The 23539-nt window shown below is 38.6% G+C and overlaps 2 protein-coding genes across 2 annotated transcripts in view; one reads left to right on the top strand and one right to left on the bottom strand.

Annotated features, from left to right (window-relative positions):
- Positions 1-8771, top strand: part of LOC140245365 (dynein axonemal heavy chain 7-like) — a 129723-nt gene extending 120952 nt beyond the window's left edge. Inside the window, exons 72-75 of the mRNA XM_072324942.1 lie at positions 435-587; positions 3476-3653; positions 5440-5543; positions 6267-8771. Of these exons, the coding sequence (XP_072181043.1) occupies positions 435-587; positions 3476-3653; positions 5440-5543; positions 6267-6473 (642 nt within the window). The 3' untranslated portion in view covers positions 6474-8771. The remainder of the gene's footprint in view (positions 1-434; positions 588-3475; positions 3654-5439; positions 5544-6266) is intronic.
- Positions 8772-15135: 6364 nt separating this feature from the next.
- Positions 15136-23296, bottom strand: LOC140245332 (ubiquitin-conjugating enzyme E2 G2-like). Its single transcript, XM_072324911.1, is given in 7 exon segments — positions 15136-15248; positions 16623-16724; positions 16727-16762; positions 18135-18219; positions 18221-18251; positions 19592-19673; positions 23254-23296. Coding segments are annotated over 7 exon segments (492 nt in total).
- Positions 23297-23539: the final 243 nt, after the last annotated feature.

The raw sequence follows: 23539 nt of genomic DNA, 5'->3' as shown, positions 1-23539 counted from the left end.
GTTAGACTTTGACAAAGCCCAAATTACAGAACATCACCTAGAATTGATTCATTGTGTAAAAGATGCGAGTCTGCTTCCAGTAATCCTATACCTAATCCTTTCCACATGTCTCAGGCATAGTTCACAGTTGTCTTGGGACTGATATGAAATTTGGGAAATGAAATGCAGGATTCCAAACGAGGAATTAGAATGAACAACTCGTACACACTGTGCTGCAGGCCACTACTCACATAACTTCCTTAAGTATTTTCTAAATGTCTTCCCGAGTGATGATAGCAGTTTTCAAATCTTTTCGGGTGTGGAAATCTTTTTCTTACCCTTTACAAGTGCTCAAAGATGTATCCATTTGTGATGCATGAAAGTCAAGTTTGAACCTGCTAGCACCTCGTTACCATGGAAACGCCCTCATATCTCCTCCGTATCTCTGTCTCCAGGGTCTGGTGGTGATGTCCTCTGAGCTGGAGGAGGTGGCCAACAGCATCCTGAAGGGGAAGATCCCCGGCATGTGGATGAAGAAGTCCTACCCTTCCCTCAAGCCGCTGGGCAGCTACGTCAACGACTTCCTGGCGCGCCTGAAATTCCTCCAGGTAAGTGGGCAAGATGCTTTCTTCACCCGTTGAGGACGGACTGATTTTGCTATAACACGCATTTCCTATAGACTCTTGTCCGAATATACTTAGGACTTGTCCTCAACGGGTTTTTCATGGTCTGGAAAACCTCCCCCCCCCCCCAAAAAAAAAAAAAAAAGAAAAAAAAAAAAAAACAACCAAAAAAAAAAAGAAAAAAAAAAAGAAAGACTTTGAAGAGAGGATGTGATTTTCTGATATAGACAGATTTGTGGTTTATAAAAGGATATTAGTCTCTGGATGAATGGTGTGTCTAATAGGCAAAACAAACTCTATATGGCAGATGAAGAGAGGTGGGATCTCTCTGCTGTTTATTATGTGTTTGTTTGACAGGTGACATGACATGTTAAATTCATCTCTGTCAGACAATATTTACAACAACAACAACAACAACAACAACAACAATATCTCAGTGGCAGTAACAACAACAACACAAAAATTTGTTTCAGATTACGTTTTGAAAATTGCCAGATCTTTTGTGTTGTTTTGCGGACATACACTAGATTTTCCATATGTTTTCATATATGTACAGGTACTATTGTACAGTTGTATGTACACCAGTCCTGTACATAATTAGGTGATCCGAGTATCCTCTCGGATCACCTTCTGTTTCTCTACGGATTCTTTCTTCTTCTTTTCCTTCTTATTTCTCCCCAAAAGTATGTGTGCATCGATTAGCTCAGAAAGTCCTCTTCCTATCAATTTCAAACTTATACCATATATGTATCGTCTCCCAAAGACGGCAATCGAACTAAAATCAAAGTGATCAGTCGACCGTGACGTCACTATGACGTCATTATATGAAAACACATTCTCAATCATATCTCATTAATGGAATGGAATTTTTCAATGAAATTTACGTCACATATATTTCAAGTCAAGGGCATTCTACTCATATTCTCAAAATTCATCTATACCTTAAAACGTGCGCGTACGCGCGCGTTGAAATATTTGTATGCTCAAATCGAGCTCAAATTTTTTTTGCACACGTTTCAGACCATTTAGAGCATTTTTTGAAAAATTGAAAAAAAATTGCGGACGCGTACGCGCGCGCGCATATACGCACGCACAGCTCATATGCAATAGAAATTTCCCGTTTTTTCACACTTATCAGATGCTTGAAATGTCAAGGAATATGTCTACCAAATTTCAAGTCAATCCGACTCAATATGACGTCATACGGGCCCGTCAAAGTTGAAATTCCGCGCGCGCGTCAATGGCGATATACAGTGCAACAATGCCAAAAAACCGCCAATTTTAAATCCGATTTTACTCGTCAGGATGGACGGTGACCCCCGATTTTCTTTACATATTCTGAAAGCTGAGGAATTGTACATGTCATTTCATGGGTTGGCGATGCTGGAAAAATGATTAAAAGATATCAAATTTCTTAATAAAATAAAAAGAGTAAATTTTCAAAATGACGTCATCAAATTACAAGTTCACTCGAGCGTATCTCACTTATCCTTTGCCCATTTTCACCCAGATTTCGATATGTTGTAGCTTATTAAATGTTCTTTCATTAATGTAAAAACAACATTTTGATTGGATGACGTTATCGCCTCGTAAAAATAGATTGAAAGTATCCTTGTAAGATTTGACCAGTTTACGTGTTATCTCTATGGGAGAGCAGTTTTTCTGGCAGTGAAAATGGACATGACTCTCTTTTTCGAGCACTAGCTCACTTATGCTTCGGTGAATTTCTCCCAGATTTTAGTATGTTGTAGCTGAGACTTTGGGCTATCGTAAGTGTGCCCTCCATTTCTTCATACAATGTCGGCATCACGTCGATAAACTTGGTTGAAAATGGCACGAGGCTTCGATGCAGCGTCATTTTGCTTAATACACAGGGCCTATGGAGAATGAAATAGGTCATTGCGTAGCGCATTCGACTCGTAATCCTAAGGTCCCTGGTTCGAGGCTCACCCCTGCCAATATTTTTTTAAATCTTTTTTAACACTTTTTTCTTCTTTTTCTTTAGTTAATCTTAATCTCCCTTTCCTTACTTTATCTTTTTCTGATTTTTTTCTGCTTCTCCTTCAAATTTCTATAAAATAACATAATTTTTGCTTTATTTTTCTTGCTTTCTACTACTTTCTGTGCAATAGATGAACAACAACAATGGTTATCAATCCCATATTTTGCACATGTTTAGTACATGTCACGTACATTATTTCATAAAATAACAACTACTTGATCGGACACCATTTTGGGTATGTAAATTAGGGTCAAAGGTCATAAATGTTTCATCCTGTATCTTGGTGAATACATGTCCTATCTTTCCCATATTTTGCACACGCAAAGACCATGTTACAAGAATCATTTCATAAAATAATTACTTTTTGCTTAGACGCCATCTTGGGTGTGCAAAGTGAGGTCAAAGGTCAAATATACTTCATTCTGTATTTCCGTTAGTGTATACGGAATTTGGTACCAAAGATGGCAGGTCTCACTCCCTTTTCTAAATGAGAATCCAAACATCACACGGCCAATGTCCCGTCAACACAGATGAAACCTGTATGGTCATGAATATTGATGGCAGACCTGACTCCCTTTTCAAAATCAGTATCCAAACATCACACAGCCAATATCCCTAAACACAGATGAAACCTGTATAGTCATGCCTATATTGGGATCAAAACTCAAATCATTGATTTTCAAAAGATCGGATCACCTAATTTGTCAGTCTTGACAAATTCCGGGTCTAGTTTGATATGTTACTTAGTACATCAAATGGATTGTTTTTACTGTCAAGTGCAACAATATTTTCTCAGCCTCCTGTCCTGTTATAATCAAGGATGAAGTAAACACAGCAATGACCAACTGTCCTCTTTTTACCCCCTGTCCAGGACTGGTACGATGTCGGCCCACCCCCTGTCTTCTGGATGTCAGGTTTCTTCTTCACCCAAGCCTTCTTGACCGGCGCCCAGCAGAACTACGCCAGGAAGTACACCATCCCCATCGACCTGCTCGGCTACGACAGCGAGGTGCTGGATGACAAGAAGCCATCAAATCCTCCGGAAGATGGTATGCACTTGGACTTTATACGTATGAGGAAAGAGATGATGCATGGGTTCAGGGGGGAGGGGAGGGGGGTGATTTGGCTTAGTTGGTATCGCATCTGCCTCCCAATCCAAAAGACCTGGATTTGATTCTGGAGTGTTGCTGAGCAATGCCATGGGTAGTCATATCGTCCCCTGTAGTAAGAGGGAAAACACTTTGTTCCTCAGCTAGGACATAAAATATAGGTGGCATGTGTGAGGGAGTCACAACTCACACACGTACAAGATCCCACTTCATTCATTGTAAAGAGCAAAGTGTTATTAGCCAGTGAACTGGTTCACCTACCTGTAGTTTGTACCTTCACACTTCTTGACAGTGACAAAAAGTATGTTGCCATGGTAACAGCTCACATATTATGAGCCAAAATGATGGAAAATTTTGTGTTGCAAACTACTTCCTCAGTTTTTGCCCAATTTCCATGAAACGTGGTACAGATGTGTGCCTTTGGTTGTAGATGTGCAAGACGTATTTTTCGACAGTACCCGAAAGTACGTTGCCATGGTAACGGCATATTAATGGCAGAAGATCAAGGAAAGATCTTGCAGATTTAACTACTTCCTCAGTTTTTTGACCAAAGCTTATGAAATGTTGTTTTGACCAAAGCTTATGAAATGTTGTTTGGCGGGGGTATAAGACCTACATGTACACTGTCTTTCTAAGGACAGAACCTAGGAAATTCTTAAGATTGTACATGTCTTTTTGTTTTATTTTGTTTTACATTGTTCAGCAGTCATTCTGCCTGCCTGTCTTTTAAGTGATGTGTCTAGTTCACAGTGTATCCTTCAAGTACCATGTGGCCAGTGAAGTATACTTAACCCTAACTAGGCTGGGGGGGGCCTCTGAGGCCCCCCCCTCGACGTTCCGCGCGATGTATCGCAATCGCAAAAAGCTATTGCCGCGACGTTTCATGACTTTTTTCTTTCGAGTCTCCCGCATCTTTTGACACCAAATTTGTGACGCCCGGGCGCGTGGTTCTGAAGTTACGCCTAAATATGTCCATGCATGTCTGACCAAAAATTGCTCAAAAACGTGAATTTGTGTACAATTTCAATGCAAACTGTGCTTACAGGCAAATTTCATAAAAGCATGATTATTTTGGTGTTTTATTGATTAAAATCAATGAATAACATATTTTCTTGTTCGGAGCGATGTTGCGGACAAATTTCATCAAAAAAACAATGAAAAACATAAAGTCGAAAAAACAAAGAAATACATAAGAAATTCAAAAAAACAATAAAATACTTAAGAATTTTTTCTGATGTCACAATTTTTTTTAATTACATTTGCTAAGGACACTAAAAAGAATATTTACACAAAAAAAGTGCCTGTTTTGAGCTTTATTTTGTGATTTATACAAAATAGTCTAATTTCATGCATCATTATGCATAAATTAGCATAATTTAGCATAAATGATAATTTTTTTTAAAATTAACTTCAAGGTATTTTAGATTACATCATAGTCAATGTGTGTGCCAATTTTCGTCGCGATCGCGTGGTCGACGGTCGAGATCTGAAGGGGGGGCCTGCTCTATCAACTACCTAAATAGCCCGGCCTAGTTAGGGTTAAGAGAATGGGGACAAATTCCTTTTATGTACACCTTCTGCAACTGAACGGGGCATGAAATTAGGAACATCATGTGAATTCCTGTGAGAAAGGTTTCTGTTCCTTTGATATCGTTAGATGTGGTAGATATCAATCTGATGTTGAGGATCTTTTGTTTTTCCCCCATTCTTTCCCTTTTGCCGAAAGGTGTTTACATCAATGGCCTGTTCATCGAAGGGGCACGCTGGGATCGCAAGACTCGCAAAGTGGGCGAGTCACATCCGAAGATTCTCCATGATGCCATGCCAGTGGTGAGTTTTCTATCCTAGCACTCTACACTGTTATTGTACCCCCACCCACACATAGTGTGAAGAGGGGTACATACATGTAGGAATCACTCTAAAGTCGGGTGGCCGAGTGGTCGGCTGGTCTGTTTGTCGCCGAATCTTGTGGATTGAACTACTCCCTTTAAATAATTTTTGAGTAATTAGCCTAGGACTACTATTTTTCCAGGCAACCATAACCCCATAATAAACACATAAGGTTGGGAGTTATACCTTTAAAGATTGCCTATTAATTTTCTCAGTTGATGTTGAAATAATGCCCCCAAGTATCACTTGTCCGTAATTTTTGACACCGACGACTGAGAAAAAAATGACAGTCAATCGTGAAAGTCATGACCCTTATACACTATCACAACCCCACATCAGTAGTCATATCTCTTTGTTTTATACAATGTCCTGATCCTGCAAAAATTTTCAGCTGTGGAGTAACCTATTCAAGAATAATTTTGGCTATGCAGCCCAAGCAATGTGTGTGCCTGTCTACTAACGCAAGTGATATGAAGGTGATGGAGATCAACTTTTTGTTGCGTATGGAGGCTGCTATCATGGTTGTTTCCAGCTCGATACTCATTACTGTTGGTTATCAAAATGTTGCTGTGGCTGTGGAAGAACAGAGAAGGGGATATCATCACTTCTCAATTTCTCCCTCCTTCTTTTTCTTGTTTGTGTCTCATCTTTGTCATTTTCCAGATCTGGATGAAGCCCATGAAGCGGTCTGAGATTCCCGAGAAGAAGACCTACGAGGCGCCCCTGTACAAGACCAGCGAGCGCCGTGGTACCCTCTCCACCACCGGCCACTCCACAAACTTTGTCCTCATGCTGAAGATCCCCACCGACAAACCAGAAAGCCACTGGGTGGGGCGGGGCGTCGCCTTACTTTGTCAGCTGGACACTTAAAACACACATCCCTCATCGCAAACATGTTTAATGCTCTTTCTTGTATTTGATATTTGGACAGTGATTATGTAACATAATCCAAACGCAAAACATGAAGATAAAAGTGAAAAATAAATGATTATCAACCTGTTCTTTAGGCTCAAGTAATTTGTTATTTGATAAAGATGAAAATGGATTGTGCAAGAATTGCTCAAATGTGTAGGATGCATAACTCAGATCATATCTAAAGAGGCAGATATTTAACATTTGCATCTGCACAGATAATATTTTCAAGTTGAGCCCAACAAATTTGTCCATATTTTCTAATATCTCAAACAGGGTTTTGAAAATGACTTTGAAGAAAACCTTCTGTGCTAGTTTTACAGATTGTGATCGAAAGAGGTGAACTTACGATGATATTATTTATCAGCTCCACATCCGCAATTATTCAATATTTATTGCCCTGGGATGATCTTGTTTATAATGTTGTGGTGGAGATGTGGTCAATTTGGAAATCATAACAAATTATGTTAAATATGAATTATAACTGAAACAGAAATGCTATTAAAATTCTTGATGTGAACATGAACCTTGATGTTTTGTGTACAGATGTGTGATTTTCAGTCATTCTGATAAACTGCTTTGTCATCCAAATAAATATATTTATGTATATATTTTTTTTGCATTTGTAAATGTTGATCTGAGTGGCATTGAAGTCATTGGCAACTTATTGTATTGTATTGATGATGAATTTTGTTGTGCTTATGGACACCTTGTCAGCTGTCGCTACCTGAAAATCCCTTCGCTTCCATGAAAATGGTTCTATGAAATGCTATTTAGTAACCCCCTTGACCATATTTGTTTCATACATTAGAATATATTTGGAACAGCCTTGATTATTTGCTGTGACAATAATGTTTGTAGTACAGTGGATTTTCCCAACATCATTAGATGAGGAACCTTCGATGGAGTAGTTTCAATAAGATATTTGTCTCACCCCTTGCAATGCACTCCAGTGCCTGTCAGAATGTCAGTTGTCAATACTATGGCCTTCTTGCTCTAAAGTGCGGCACGTGTCACGACAATGTAGAAGTACGTTGCAGCTGCTTGGTGCAAAAGAGAAGATGAGTATATATCAAAGTATTGTTTCTTGTTCTAACAGAAATTGAGAAGAGTATATCACAAATTATTGTCTTTCTTGTTCTAATAAAAATAAAGATGAGTGTATCACAATATATATTTTGTTTAGAGCTGAAGAAATTAGAAATGATCTAAAGTAGATTTAATGGGCAGTGGCATGTGATGTAGAGTATTCATCGAAGAAGTATTCATACAGTTGAAGAAATTGGAATGTAAGATACGATACACAGTGGCTTACGATAAAGAGTATATTAAGTTTTAAAAAGTATGTTATGGTGGAAATTGAAATGGAGGGAAATGCATGTAGAATACCTTGATAAGATGCTGTAGTTGAATGTAGATGTGATTCATTGTACTGTAGTGTATATAAACATACTGTCGCCTGATTATCATCATTGCTCGTTTACCAATAATATTAGGAATTTAAAAAAGCATTACACACTGCAAGAAAGCACTGATTATTAGTATGTTTTTGTTACATTCCAGGAAGTTGTGACCAAGTTGCAGGCAGCACAGAAAAGATTTTTATGTTTAATAGTCTTCTATCATAGACTGTGTGTATATGCAACTTTGTGAAAAGATTGTCGGTTATCAAGTGCCAGTACGATATTGACACTTCATTTTTCAATTACATGCACATTTGCCGTCCAAAATGGGTGATACCTTGAAATAAAGTATATGATATGCAGCTTTGCATTTCCTGCAACATTGTGGGTTTATCTTCATAACTAATAATACTTCAGGAGTTCTTTGCAGTTGTAAAAATGTTGCAGTATGATATTCATGTAAATATTATTATGCAGTCTTAATTTGCAAATATGGAAAATGTGTATATTCTTGATGTGGTGTGAAAAAAGTATGCATCTATGCTTTCTATGATTAACAAAATGAAATTCTGATTAGCAAGAATCTGAAAAGCACTATTCATTCTTCAATATGTCCTCTTGCAGGGTTCACACTTTAAAATGAAGGCACTATGTACTACTTTAATCGATATCAACACAGATTCAACCCAAAGAAGTTATCCTTTTTCCGTCCATATGGCCTTTAACAATTGTCAACTTTATATTACTTTTTGTACATAGATTCATTGTCCTGTTCATTGTATGCAGTTTCAACTGACTCTATTTTTGTGTAGCATTACTTGATCCCAAATAAAGTACCTGACTTGCACAGAAATTAATTAGTCTCATCATGGGTCTCAGTCAACAGTAAAATTGAAGATGCACAATTCAGTATCATTTAAAACAAAAATGATGATGATGACACTGAAGATGATGATGATGATAATAACAATAATATAATAATAATAATAATAATAATAATAATAATAATAATAATAATAATAATAATAATAATAATAACAATAATAATAATACTTATTATTATTATTGATTATTATTATTATTATTATTATTATTATCGTTATTATTATTATTATTATTATTATTATTATTATTATTATTATTATTATTATTATTATTATTATTATTATTATCATAATTATTATTATTAAAATGAGAGGGAACAGGTGAGTGAAATGGTTAGTTACGGGGCTGGCGGAGCGTTTTCAAAAGTGTGGGGGCCCACTTCCGGGTTTCATGAGCTAACAAGCCAATAAAAAAAAAAAAAAGGTCCTCAGTGGAAAAACCTAACCTTACTGCACTCACACTTCAAGATCTCTGGATCTATTTCTATTTAGTGCCACTTACATTCCGGGTTAAAAAAAAGTGTGGGAGCCTAAAGTGATGACACCTTATGTATTCCTTTGTATGGTGCACAAAAAGTGTGGGGGCCCAAGCCCCCACGGTTCCACCAGCCATGAGTTACTAGATTAAAGGAAAAGAAACATCCATGAATTGTAATACAGCTGTACATTCTATTGTCAAACAGTCAGCGAGGATGTTCAGTGCTGGGGTTGATGAGGGAAGAACATTGTGATGCTTTGGAAATGTGTGTTATATGTGGCATTCATACATGTATTTAACATTAATCGCAGTCACAGAATAAAAACAGAATGGCCCGAATTCACAAAGGTGGTACAATCTTGTCCATGGTTTAAACCGCCAAGTGTCGCACGGCCTATTTCGTTATGAAATCAGTAATTTCATCGACGAAATGACTGCGACACTTGGCACCCTATACATAACTACGGTCTTTGTCCATGGTTTTAACCCTAATCAGGCTGGGCTTTTTTGGCTATGCTATATCGGGGGGGGGGGGGGGGGGGGGGGGCGGATTCCGCCCCCCTTCAGATCTCGCCTATGGAACGCGCGATTGCGCCGAAAATCGGCACACGCAACGCCCGCGACGTATATTATCAAAATGTATGGTTGCTTTCTCCGAAAAATTTTTCTTATATTTTATATTAATTAATTATTGTAATTTATGCATAAGATCAGTTTTGGGCTCTAAATCACTTATTAATGCTCCAATTAAGCTAATTTCTTTTTTAAAATGTTTCTTGTATCATTCTTCTGAGACATAGGATAAAAAAAAATCTGTATCGAAATTAATTTCTTATGTATTTTATTGTTTTTTGAATTTCTTATGTATTTCCCTGTTTTTTGACCTTTTGTTTTTGTTTGTTTTTTGGCCAAAATTTGTCACAGACATTTTTCGAAGCATTATTATGCTAAAATAAATTGATTTCGGCCATTCTAAGTGAAGATATGAATTTTTATGTGAATTAATTGAAAAAACACAATTTGCATTGGATTTGTACACAAAATCATGTTTTGGAGCAATTTTGGGGTTGACAAATTTTTTTCGAACGGGCGTCGCGTCAAAACGGTACGCGCGGGCGCAACAATTCGGGTCTCAAAAGTTGCGCGATACTTGAAAGAAAAAAGTCATGAAACATCGCGGCGGGAGCTTATCGCGTTGCAAAGATATTGCGCGAAACGCCGAGGGGGGGGCGGATTCTGCCCCCCCCCCCCCCAGCCTGATTAGGGTTAAACCATGGACAAGATTGTACCACCTTCGTGAATTCGGGCCAATGTCTCCACTAACACCCCAATACACTTAAGAATGTAGACATTAGGCAGACAAGTCACAGCATTTCCGTATACATTATCAATATTTTAATAATCCAGTTTATGAACAGTAGACACACACATACAACACGTTCAGAATTCTTACCACAATATTCGACAGTGACTGCGCTGCACAAACCTACTTTGTATTAACCGTCGAGGACGAGTCCTGAGTATACTCGGACAAGTGTCTGAGGGAAATGGGGGTTGTAGCAATATCGGTCCGTCCTCAGTGGGTTAAAGAGGCTACAAATAATAGAAAGAGTTGAATGCACAATTGAACTGCTGTTCAATGTCTTGGTTCATGGTAGCTTTCACACCAGCCTATACCAGCCTACTGACATTGTACAATCATGTACAATCACTACACACTATTTAAGGCTTGCAAACACTTCATAAGCACAAAAGTGAAAATTCGAATAAAATAGGATAAATATAATGGAAGTCATAAATTGTGTAGTTTTGGAATTTTTCACAAAACAGTTCTTTTGAACATTGAGTATGAATATGCTAATGTGAGCCCAAGATGTCATCGCCATACAGGTTGTATTGTACTAGAATTAGTAGAAATTTCTAAGTTTTTTTTTTTCAAGTGTAATCATGCAGCAGTATCAAATCCTGATTGTTTGATCTTAATTTTAAGGTTATTCACATGGGAATAACATTTGATATGTTTAACACATTTTATAGCAGGAAACATTTTTCTTTCTTTTTTTTTGTCAGAATTTTGTAATCGATCAAAGGAAAATTGTGAAGTGATGACATCAGCTCACTCATTATTTGCATATTTACACCAACTGTTTGGTCCCAAAGTGCCCTTTGAATATTTGCTTGTCTCCGCACACCTTGCATGTTATTACTTGCACAATGATGTCAACAAAATCCAGCTGATTCTCAATATCCATATTGTTGCAGGTATAAACAAAAACCATCTCAATCAGTATAAAAAATCCCACCTCTGGGGGTTATTGCACACTACACAAGGATTAAACAAGTTTACACTTTTCCCCTACGCAAACGCATTTAATTTCTGGACACCTGCGGCTAACTCTGCTAGCAAAGCATGCTGGTGAGAGGTGCGAAGGTCGCAACGCCTGAAACTGGGCGACTTGGACTATGGGAGAGGTATTCCAATTAATCATTTCCTACAAGCATGTATGCTTTTGCAGAATGTGCAGAATGTGACAGACAGTTAGCGGTGAAGATGGCAGGTTGGAACATGAATATCCCAAAAACAAAAACAAAAAAACAAACAAAAAAAATGCACCATACATAGCTTGCTTCTTACTTGATTTTTTTCTTCTCAGTTCCACTAGAATGATGTTGCTACCATGATTGTACATAATACAGTATCAATAATGATCATAGTAATGATAAAACATAACAATAAGAATAATCATAACAGTAGTGACATTATCATCATCACGACTATCAATAATATTGATACTTTTCATCAATTACGTTTTATCTACTTATCAAAGCCAATGAACTTAAGTCCATGTGGGACTGAGTAAGCTCCCCCCCCCCCCACACACACACACACAAAATCATTCAAGTCATAGCAAAGCCTTGTAAGAAAAAGGCAGTAAAGCAACATATATTCCATTTGATATTTAACATTTAAATCATTCTGGAGTTTTCTTGTTCATTTTTTTTTTTTTGGGGGGGGGGGGAGGGAAAGGAGCTTAATAATATAGTAGCATAACATACAGAGCAGGTGACATTGCAGTTTCCACTATTTTTTTTTTTTTTTTTACATGATCATACACATACAACATGAAGAGAAACTACATGACCACCTATTACTGACATACATAGTACAGTTATGGTCAAGTTCATGATAAAAAAGAAAAAGAAAAGATGAACACAAATACAAAATTAACATTTTGCCACCAGTCAGTCCCATGTGGGGTATGCCCATTTCATTAATTATCAAAACCAGGATGTCAGGATGGAGTGGAAATTAGGATTAGAAATTTTGGTTTGGGGGGGGGGGGGGGTGTTAAGTACGTAAGGGCTGTGATGAGAGAGGAAAGACTGAATGGATTCTGCTCCCAGAATAATGTGCGTGGCAAACTGGGAAATACGGATTTAACAGATTCAGACCAATTGGCACCAGACTTATTATTACCAGCAAACTAGGGCACAGTTGAGTTGGATGCCCTTTGCTTCTCACGACAACCTTTGAGGTATAAAAACTGCATACAAATTCATTGAGAATCATTGTACGACATACCCCACAATAACTTCCTCAATTTGATAGTGCATAGAGGAATGACTCCCCCTGCCCCCCCTTTTTTTTTCCATGCTCCTTCCCAGTTTCTATCTTTATCAAATGCCACAAACACAACCCTGTAAAACATACAAAACAAAATATGAACAGGGGACCTAACAAGGTCCTTGTAACTTCTTCAAGTTTATACACACTGTATGCACCTATCAAATTTTCATCACACAAGAAAATTAATATATTAGTACACTTATCTTTTGGGTGCTGAGCCTCTAGATCTTCAATGCTCTAATGTGTCACTAATTGTTTATTGGAGGGATTTTAGCAAATACTTTTAAAGAATTTAACATTTTATAAATGGATGATTACACTTGGATGTCTTAAAGTACATGTAGGTTAGAACCATGGCCTGCCAGCACTAATACTACCACTACTTCACTTACAATTTGGGCATACTGTATTTACGAGTGTTCTCTTTCAGTTTTTTTTTTTTTCCCCCTTCTTCCTTAATTTGAGGGGAAAATCACGGCATTGCAATTACCATATTTCTATGCCATATACAAATGCTATTCTAGCATTATCTGATGATACATCTTGCAGGGAGAAAAAAAAATGGAATGAGATTCACGCTAGAGATGGTAACTTGCCAACATTGACATCTCGGGACTAGCAGTATTCTCCATGCATTGCCCTACACTTTCTGGTATATGTATTTCTTGGTTTTTGCATTGCATAAAGGTACAGTGTACTAGTAATCAACTAAGAACACAGCATGATTATCTCTAGAAGCGTCTTAATTATAAAAAAACCCCCAAAAACATTGTCAACGGTCTTTAGTCATTATCATCAATCATCGCAACTGCAGCCAGTTTTTCAAATGCAATGCAGAGTGTGAGAAAAACATTTACAAATAGTCAATCAAAAAGAATGAAAGCAGCCTGCTTCATCAATGTCACACACAAAATGACATAGTGGAGGGGACTATTTGTACATGTATCCACGCAACACTGACTTTGTCACAAGCACATATAGTTATGCTTTTTACATGAAGTATATGATCACAAAAAAAAAAAAGATTTCCAATTTTCCAATTAGTTCCACACAAAACATGATAGAAATTTGAATCAACAATGAATCAACAACTACAGAACCTCTCTCTCTTCAACAGCCATCACTGTTATGTTATAACAGCCAAGCAATAACCTAACGTGAAGGATACAGGGTTACCTTCATGATTTCCTGTACTGTATGTCCAAAAAAAAAAATTACAACGGTACCCTCCGCAATGATATCTTTAAAAAAAAAGTGAATCAATCTAAATAAAAATTCAGGGTATGAAACTCTAAGTCATTGCCCACATCTTACAGAAAACCCCACTCAATTTGCTTCATTGGTCAAAGAGAAATGAGGAATTTTGTAGAAGATGTCAGGAGTCTCTTCCCTCCAAGTTCTGTCTATTGTATTCACACACAAGAGCATCGAAGTGCTAAACTTTGATGAATCAGACTCATGACATGCTTTACAACAATCCACATTTCTATGTGACCGCTTAACCAAATTGAATGGGGTTTTCTGCAAAATAGAGCTAAGATGTTATATCTTGAGACCCTGAAGTAGCGTTTAGACATTTTAATCATATTGGGTGTTATCAATGCGAAAATTTGATTGTAATTTCTTTTGGGACATACTGTGTAGACATTGGACAATTAATATACCTGTAGATTTGTCTGCAGGTCAATGAAAGACTCATGAGGGGAGGACATCATTACCTGACCTTATATGCATAATACGGTTGCAATTTATCATGTCAGGTTTGGGACAACATTTGAAACTCCACTGTCTCATGACTTTCTCTTCAATCACACCCAATTTTACAGAGATTTTTGCCTTTCTGTTTGCTGATTTTCTCCTACTTACACCAGCACACTTTATCACGGAGTGGAATGGCACTTTATTTCAATGCTACTCATAGATATTTATGACTTACCAAAAATCAAAACATCTTATTGAATCGTTTTGAAATCATAAATATAATCTATACATTTGTGTCCTCCCAGGAAGGAAATATAGGCTGCAGATGTCCGCCATGATCTTGTCAGACTGGCATCATTTTTTCGTCATACGCCAGTCGCACTTTGACCTTCCATCAGAACATGGCTACTGCGCAGAATTGATACCATTCACGACTTTTGCCAATCCTTCAAGGGCCAGTGTTCAGAAGTGCACTGTTTTGGATTTTGTTTTTTTTTTGTTTTTTTTTTCAATTCTGCTGCATGCATCACATGCTGAGTGACTTTTTGACGAGCTCTCGCGATATTTGGTAGAATTTCTGCCTGTCCTCCCTCCACATTTTCGAGGCGTCCACATTGGCTCCACTCTCGTCATTGGGCTCTGCAAAGGGTTAACAAAATAGGTACGACGTTCAGAGTTGGTTCGGCCAACAATTTTCCAACCATTTTAAATACTTTCTGGCTTCATAAAACATTTCCAAAATGCACTGTTTAATTTTCCAACTTCTCATTCTCGTAGATTTACATGCCAAGGGTCAAAGAAGCCCTGCCCATCAGTACACACTCAATGAAATTCTGAGAAGCTGTCAGGTGGCCATCATAGACTACGACTTTTTGAAAACAACATTTCTCACTTGCTGAGGAATGAAAATACTTGTTACGACAGATCTGAGGAATCCATGCTCCACAAAATTAAGAAAAGTAAGGCAGTCACTTTGCTAATTCTGTGCTAACACACACATAGTGTGAGGTGTAACATTCCATGTGTGCCCACTTTATATGCTATTGGCTTGTTCCTGGCGTAGTGACACTTGTAAAAATACTAAATGGTACAGTACTCATTTCCATACATGAAAGAGAAATGGACCAACTCTGTAGTGCATCATGTATTTTCAGTGATTGAAGGAATCTATACTGCACTGGTGATTGAAATCTTCCAGGCTCTTTAATACTTCAAATCACAAATGGCCATGGAGGTTGCGAGTACAAGCACAACCCAAGCGACTCTCTGGATATGTCTAAGAATCATTCTTCACATCGTCATAAATCTGATAATAACCCATCAAGCTATTTCCTGTTCATTGTTTCTATTCCTTTCTAATCAAAAAAACTATCAATGGTTTCCTACTCAGGTATAATAATTGCACATTCCCACATGGAGGTCATGGAGACATGAACAAGAATTACAAGTATGCTTTGTGTTCATCGGCAGTTCTGAACACCAGAGTAAGCATAGAAAGTACACCAGTGCAGCTTGAAATGCAGCGTGCAGTGGATATGGGATTTTTTTTTTTTTTTCATTTTGTTTTCCTCTGTACCCTAGTCTAGTTCATTCCAGTCCTGGCTCTAGTGAACATGTTGCCATCACATGCCATTCTCACGGTGTCTGGTCAGACTAGACTACAGATATTTCCTGCTGTGTCCCTTTACGGACTGCCTCCACATTTGGTTACGGCCTATTACGCGCTCGCATATTTTGTTGCCTTCACCTCATCTTATTACAGCCTACTATACGTAGGTTTCTTATTAGCACTACATAGGACTGCTGTGGTAAATTTTTTGACAGTCTACAATTCGGGAACAGCATCCACGTCAATCGCGCCTGTCATGTTTGTCCATCCCAGTCCCCTCCCCCCCCCCCCCCCCCCCACTGTCTGACGTCAATCCCTCTTTGTCCACAGCAGTCTGAAACATGATTGCAATGGCCGTCTGGGACACGGTGCAAGCGTAGCAAAAGCTGTTGGTATCTACTCACCTGCCAGCATGCTAACGACAGACAGGAGAATCTTCTCCACACTCTGGACGGGACTCCACCTCTCTGCACTGCTCTCGTAACCCATGGGATCATCGCCAGGGCGTGGAGGATGGATATGCACACTCGGCCGTCTGCGTAGACTGGATGAAAATGCAGGAGGCACAAGAACATTGCAAACTCACAACAATGGGCATTTGATAGTGAAAACAGAGAAACATTGCACTGGAAGAATTCAAATTCTAATTTCTTATCTCTAATTTCATTCTTAAATCTTTGTGTGCCATGTTCACATGCCCGGCTCAGTCAACAGCTTGCAAAGTTCACATATCTTGCTCAAACCCCATCCAAACCAATCAGTAAACCACCAAATACCAGAGTACAATGAAGGCTTCACTCACAATTCTATTCCTCACACAGATATAATGTCGCTGGGGCGACAAGACCTCGTATCTACAAAATGTAAAAAAAACATGGCGGCCGGCCAAAGCACTATAGTGAATGTGATAGCCTTTCCTTAGACATGCCATGGTGACTGATTATTATTATTACTACTTAGCTGATTATTTGAACATTAATCCCCAAAAAGTCATTTTCATCAAATTTGAGATACAAGGTCTTGTCACCCCAGCGACGATAAGTAGCTTGTGTTGTATTGTGATTGAATAGTGGTGTTCCATAGGGGATTTTTGAGTAAATTTTGATTTTTTTTTCTTGCAGCTGTGACTGCAACAGCATGCCTCCCAGATCTGGACAATAACTTAGCTACTGGCCATTTGTAAGAAAAAGAATCAGACCTTTGTGATGAGTTGTACATCTTTTTATCACAGCAAAGCTTGAAATTTTCTCTACAACTTTGCTCACTGCATGTCTAGTGCAAGCCTATCTATAAAAAAAAAAAAAATGTAATGGCTTTGACAAACAAAATATTTTCCAAAAAGCACTCATATGTTGCAGTTTCAGAATTACATGGTACACCGGGGGTCTACACTGTGGCACATGAATCAACTTTCCACACACATGTAGAAAGTGAGCTGTTTTGAATCACAGTTTTTGAATAGTGATAAGAAAGGAGGTATAAGTTTTGTCATTTAATAATTAAAATGACTGTATATTATTCTTTGCAGTGATCTATCTAACCAGAGGATGTATCTACCAACAAGTCATAAGCATCTACCAAGTACATTGTATGTGTACAAGCCCAAACTGTTCTGTTATACCATCTTAGTGATGCAAGCTTCTACATGAGCGAACATTGTATGTACAATGTAGCTTGCATTCATATCACAGGGTTTGCCTAACACAACTTTACTCACATCTCAGTGCAGAAGAAACCACAAATCTCAAGCTCTTTGTACGTTTGAATTAGGTCATTCTCCACTCTATCACAACCAATTGCTGGTATAATGGGCTATGTACCAAATATATAGGAAATCATCATTCTTGTGTAGGCAATGGCTTACCATAAAATCAAAGCACTACATAGCAGAAGTTTAGACAAAAATCAAGACTTACTATTAGGATGAAACATCTCTGTTTTGAATCTCATCTTGGGCGGATTGAGAGGGTAATCAGGTGGAAACTTCAGCTCTGTGGAGAAAGACTCCTCCAGCAAAGCACGTCTCCTCTGGCCTTGCAACAGTGGTTATTTGAGAATGAGGCTAGGCATGAACAGGGTGTGAACAATTCTGGTCAAGATGAGGGAATTTAGCTTTTAACGTTTGCGAGATATTCAGAAACCACTCTATAAGATGTCAAGAGCATACAATTCTAAGGGTATCAAAAGTTTATGTGATGCAAATCGGTCTTGAAATGGCCGAGATATCCAAAAACAAGGTGAAACAAAGAGATCATAATAAAAGGCGTGGCCGGTCGGTTTTTATTATTATCACTTTTTTGATATCTAAGTCATTTGAAAACCAATTTTCATGAAATAAATGTTGAATCCTTCTAAAAATTGCATGCTCTTCCATATTTCATAAGAGGTTTCTCATTATCTCACTTAGGAATGTTCAAAACATGAATCCCCACCTCGACCAGTACTGTACAGTCCCTTTAATATACATATAAACTTATAAACACAACAACAAAAAGTACCCCCCCCCCCCCACATCAAAATAACATAACTTTTTAATGGGAGGATTTTGAGCAAAATATTGGGCAGGGGTGTTTCGGCACTTATTGACTACCTTATGTGCGAAAATAAGAATGATCCCATATCTTTGACTTAATAAGTAAGCATGTATCCCCTTAAACCGTTGAGGACGGACTGATTTTGCTACAACACACATTTTCCATAGACACCTGCCCGAATATACTTGGGACTCGTCCTCAATGGGTTAAATATCAAATGGTTATTATTCAAAAGTGACATGTGTGATTTTGGCATGGAATTTGAAATGAGATTTTTGACCAATCCTTTACATATTAAGTGCTGCTGGAGTTGGGGGGGGGGGGGGGGGGAGCTACTTGTTTGTTTGGGGGGGGGGGGGTTTGTGTGTGCATAGTACATGATACATTGCATTATTTCATCTACCGTCGAAAGTTGGTTTGTCATCATCATCTTTTGCAAGATCCATATCATCGCATCACGGCTCGCTGCTGTAGATTTACAAGTTGTACAAGGCAATGAAAACAGGACATGCCGTAAACACATATCTTAGCTTAACCATCTGCAGCAACACTAAATTCATGAGGTTTGCATTACGTAATTACACAGTCAGCCTCTACTTTCCATGACTAATACACAAGTTTATTTTAGACATAAATCCACATATTAATATCTACCTGTACATAGCCATCCTTAAGTGATATCATGCACAGTTCCTCTTATTGTATACCAAGAGTTTGGGAAAATGCATCCCAATGAGCAAGGTTATAGCAGAAAATTGACAGAAGAGTAGTCCTCATGAAGTATGAATCTTGTATGAATCAAGTATGAATCTTGCTTGAAGTGGGAAATGTTTACTTACGTGATTAAAGCCTCCCATTCAAAGAAATTCTCCTCGTTAACAGGCCCAGCAATTATTCCCTCTGGTGGATTGATTGTAAGCTCTGTACAAAGAAGGGGGGGGGGGGGGGAAGAAGAAGAAAGGGAGAGAGAGAGAGAGAGAGAGGGAGGGTCAGACATATAATTAACCCAAACTAGGTTCTCCTCAGTAAATGATAAACAACAAAACAAAATTATCAGTGTTCCACTCTAGCTCATATTAGAAAGTCACATTCTGGCAAAAACATAGCAAAAATAAATTAGAAAAGCACTCTGAGAGCGCAGACCTCCACCAAGCAGCTACTTTCCACCAATGATCTTGCTCTTCCCAAAGAGATTTTTCTCCTCTCCACCACTGGGGAAAAGCTCTTTGGGCTCTTCCACAGAGATCAGTGATTTCCACCCATAGGTACTGTTATACACGCTGAAAAATACAGTGTAGCCCGATTTCCCAATATAGAAGCCTTTGTTATGTCATAAACCCTCAGCTGCGTGGCGCGCCTCGCCCTAGCAGAAACTAGACCGCGCACTTTAGTGCGTATTTGAAAACCTCAAAATGCACAGATTGAACTCCCAAGTTCATTGACCCTACCTGTCAAAATATCAAAAATCCTTCATTAATTTTCCCAAAATTCTCAGATCACTACCAAAATTTAGTCATTTGTTATTTGTGTCATTCTCAATCTTTCCTGTAAGTTTCATCCAAATCCATTCACTACTTTTTGAATTATTTTTCACACGGACAAACAAACAAACCAACAAACCAACTGTAATGAAAACATACTGTAAAACATGAAATATTCGCGGCACGAAATTTTCGCGAATTGGAGCCGACGGCCTTTTTCGCGGCAAGAAATTTTCGCGAATTGCCTCTTGCGTTCAATGCATATAATGTAGATAAGAAATTTCGCGTGCATTTTAATTTCGGGAATCTTGGCGCTCGCGAAATTCGCGAAATTAAAATGCACGCGAACATTTCTCGTTTTACAGTAACCTCCTCCCTTGGCGGAGGTAACAATGCAATATATCAAAATAATGATCTCCCAATGCAATATCTCTCAATGCAAGTCTCACTGAATTTGAATGTTTAAATCATGAAAGTGATGAAGTCAACACAGTGATTTTATAACAAAATAACAGAATAAAGGTCTTAAAAGAGAAATAAAAATCTGCAAATACAACATGTAACATGATTGTATGCCAGCAATCAAAATACTGAACTACTGCAAGTAAGGCAAGCTGCCCATAATTTGACCATAATGCCATCCAAGATTTGACCACTGGCTACATGCAGAATTTTAGAAACATGCTTTTGTGCGCAGTCGGGGCACTGGTGCAGGTTTTTTTTAAAAGCGCTACATTCTGTTGGTATTTAGTTATATAGAATCTAGTCTACCTTAATGTAATATCGCATGTGGAGAAGTGGAGGACTCCCCCCCCCCCCCCCCCAAATAATGAATTCTTTCCAATAGAACTTTCTTTAGAACTAACTAGGTTGTAGTCCACAGAGGTGCTCAGAATTTTCTGCTAAAATTCTAGATCTAGACCTAGAGCTATATCATCTTCATTGGCACAGAGGGGCAAATAAGTTTGGTATAACTTTAAGCCCACTTCCAAGGTACTCCTGGAAATTACAAATTTAGCCTACTTATATATGTCAATTGTTCGCTCCAGTTTTTAGAAAATATGCTTCAAACATACCCCTCTAAAAAAGTTGTCTTTTTGCGCGGTGCAAAATCGCATTGTATCACCGGACGCGACTTTCGTAATCGAATAATCGACATCTTTAACACCTAGTCCTTGCACCAGAATCACAATTTATCCCACAAATCACCATACACATTCTCATCGAGCGGATGACAAAGAAAATAATCGGCAAATGAGGCTCAAATTTCGTATTTTACGGTAAAATGTCCGTTTTGAACATTTTGAACAGTTCACGCAATAAAACCTTGTGAGAAATCGAGAACTGGTTAATGGTTAGATTCTACTTCTAGTTTACGTGCTTTGTCTATGGGAGCTGCACGCACGCGCGGGTGACAAGTTGTGGGCCCCTTATTAGCGCACAACTATTCCGCATCGTTCGCGTTTGAGGACGATAGCTACATATTTCCAATATCCATCAGTGAACTTTTGTTTCTATTGGAATCTTCAGCATTTTTCCTGTATGTGAGTGGGATTTCATAGAATTTCAGTTGTGAAATGTGATTCAACCATGCATAAATATTATTACTATGACGAGGTGCGGGTCAATGAACTATAAATTTGAGGTAAAATGTGATTGTGAATTTCTTTGTGTTTTTACCTTGAACCTCGAACCTTGATGTAGTTATCCCTTGAAGCAGCTTGTACATAAAGCTATACTGGGATGAATATAGGTCCTACTGGGATTTACATTTTTAGGCACCTATGTCGCGTTTTCTGCGATTTCTGTCCACACAAAGTTCTGTGAGGCTAATCTACGAAATCTCGCGCGTAAAGAATGTCATTAGTATGCAAAAATGAGCGTGTCCGGTAATACCATGGTGTCCGGTAACACCTAACTATACACAGCCCAGTCGCCGCTGTACATACGTAGCGCGACAGGGCTGTACCAGCGAAGCTCCAAACACGAAGAGGGTCCAACGATCGCATGCAATCGGATTGAATTTTGATACTTTAGATCATTTTTTTGTCACTTCAAACTCATCTGACGAACAAAATGATAATGAGACTTCATATCTATGCTATGAATATTGAAATTTAGATTTAATAACTTACCTAAAAGGATGGTTATATGCAGCATGTGTGAACGGTTCACGAACGGTACATCGTCTTTCACGCAAGGCCATTTCCAATATCCGGGAGTTCACATGATCTGAATGCCCTTTCAAAAGGTCGCGCTGTCAACCGTGCTGCTACTACACTCAAGCAGCGCATCGCACGCACGCAAAAGATTTCCGCAGAGATCAAGGCGCCATTTTGAATTCTGCAACGATGAACCCCGACGGTGTTAGGGAATCCGCCAGAAAGTATCATTTTTTGGTTCCACGGACTTATCACGAGGGCTCTCAATGGACTTACGAACCTTCTGTAATACAAGCATGCCATTAGGACAAGGACCATTAGGTCCTCATGAGTAACGTTTGGTAACGTGTACATTGTTTATAAAGAACGTATAAATTTTCATAAGTTTTGTGGTTGTGTTGTGGTTCCCCACTTTGAAGGTGCCCGCTCGCTGGTCAGACGCTGTATTCGCGTAGCGTATTAACAGCGTCTGGTCGGGCTAGGTAACACCATGCTTGCCCCTACACAGCCCAGTCGCTGTATAGAAACGGTCTACTAGCTAGACGTACTAGAACTTCAGAGACGATTGTTGGATTCTACCGTTTTGAGGTCTCGTGCGAAACTGCACTAGGTCCTCGTAGTTTCTAGCGCGATAGCGCCCAACTTTGTCTGTTTGTTGTATCTAGACTCTAACGTTACTGCTAGTAGGCCTACAGCAACATTCTATACAATGCTCAATGATTGAGGAGCTAATGCAAATATGTACACATGGGACTGAAGATACACGGAAGGGCCACTCATGATTACGGGTGGGCCAATATCTCTATTATTCCTGTGGTGTCAATAGCACCTTCAAGCGTTTGAACACATGATACATACGTCTATATTCGGCCATTAACCTTTTGAGGGCAGAACCAGCCATTTTTGCTTATTACACTGAAGATTTCTTCACCAGAACTCCACTTGACAGATGTGAGATATTCTCTGTCGATTTTCCTTTGTCAAGACGTGAGAGGGCGCTTCCCTTGCACTGCATGCACTGACGTGTACTAATCAGGGCCCCATTTCATAAAATATGTTAGGATAGCAACTCTTGCTGGAATGGCAACTTCCGATAGCAACAGCCAATCGGGAAGCCGGATTCTTGTCGTTACCATGACAATTG

Source organism: Diadema setosum, chromosome 22 (assembly GCF_964275005.1).
Source record: "Diadema setosum chromosome 22, eeDiaSeto1, whole genome shotgun sequence".
Lineage (NCBI taxonomy): Eukaryota > Metazoa > Echinodermata > Echinoidea > Diadematoida > Diadematidae > Diadema > Diadema setosum.
This window is presented reverse-complemented; position numbering and strand designations above follow the sequence as displayed.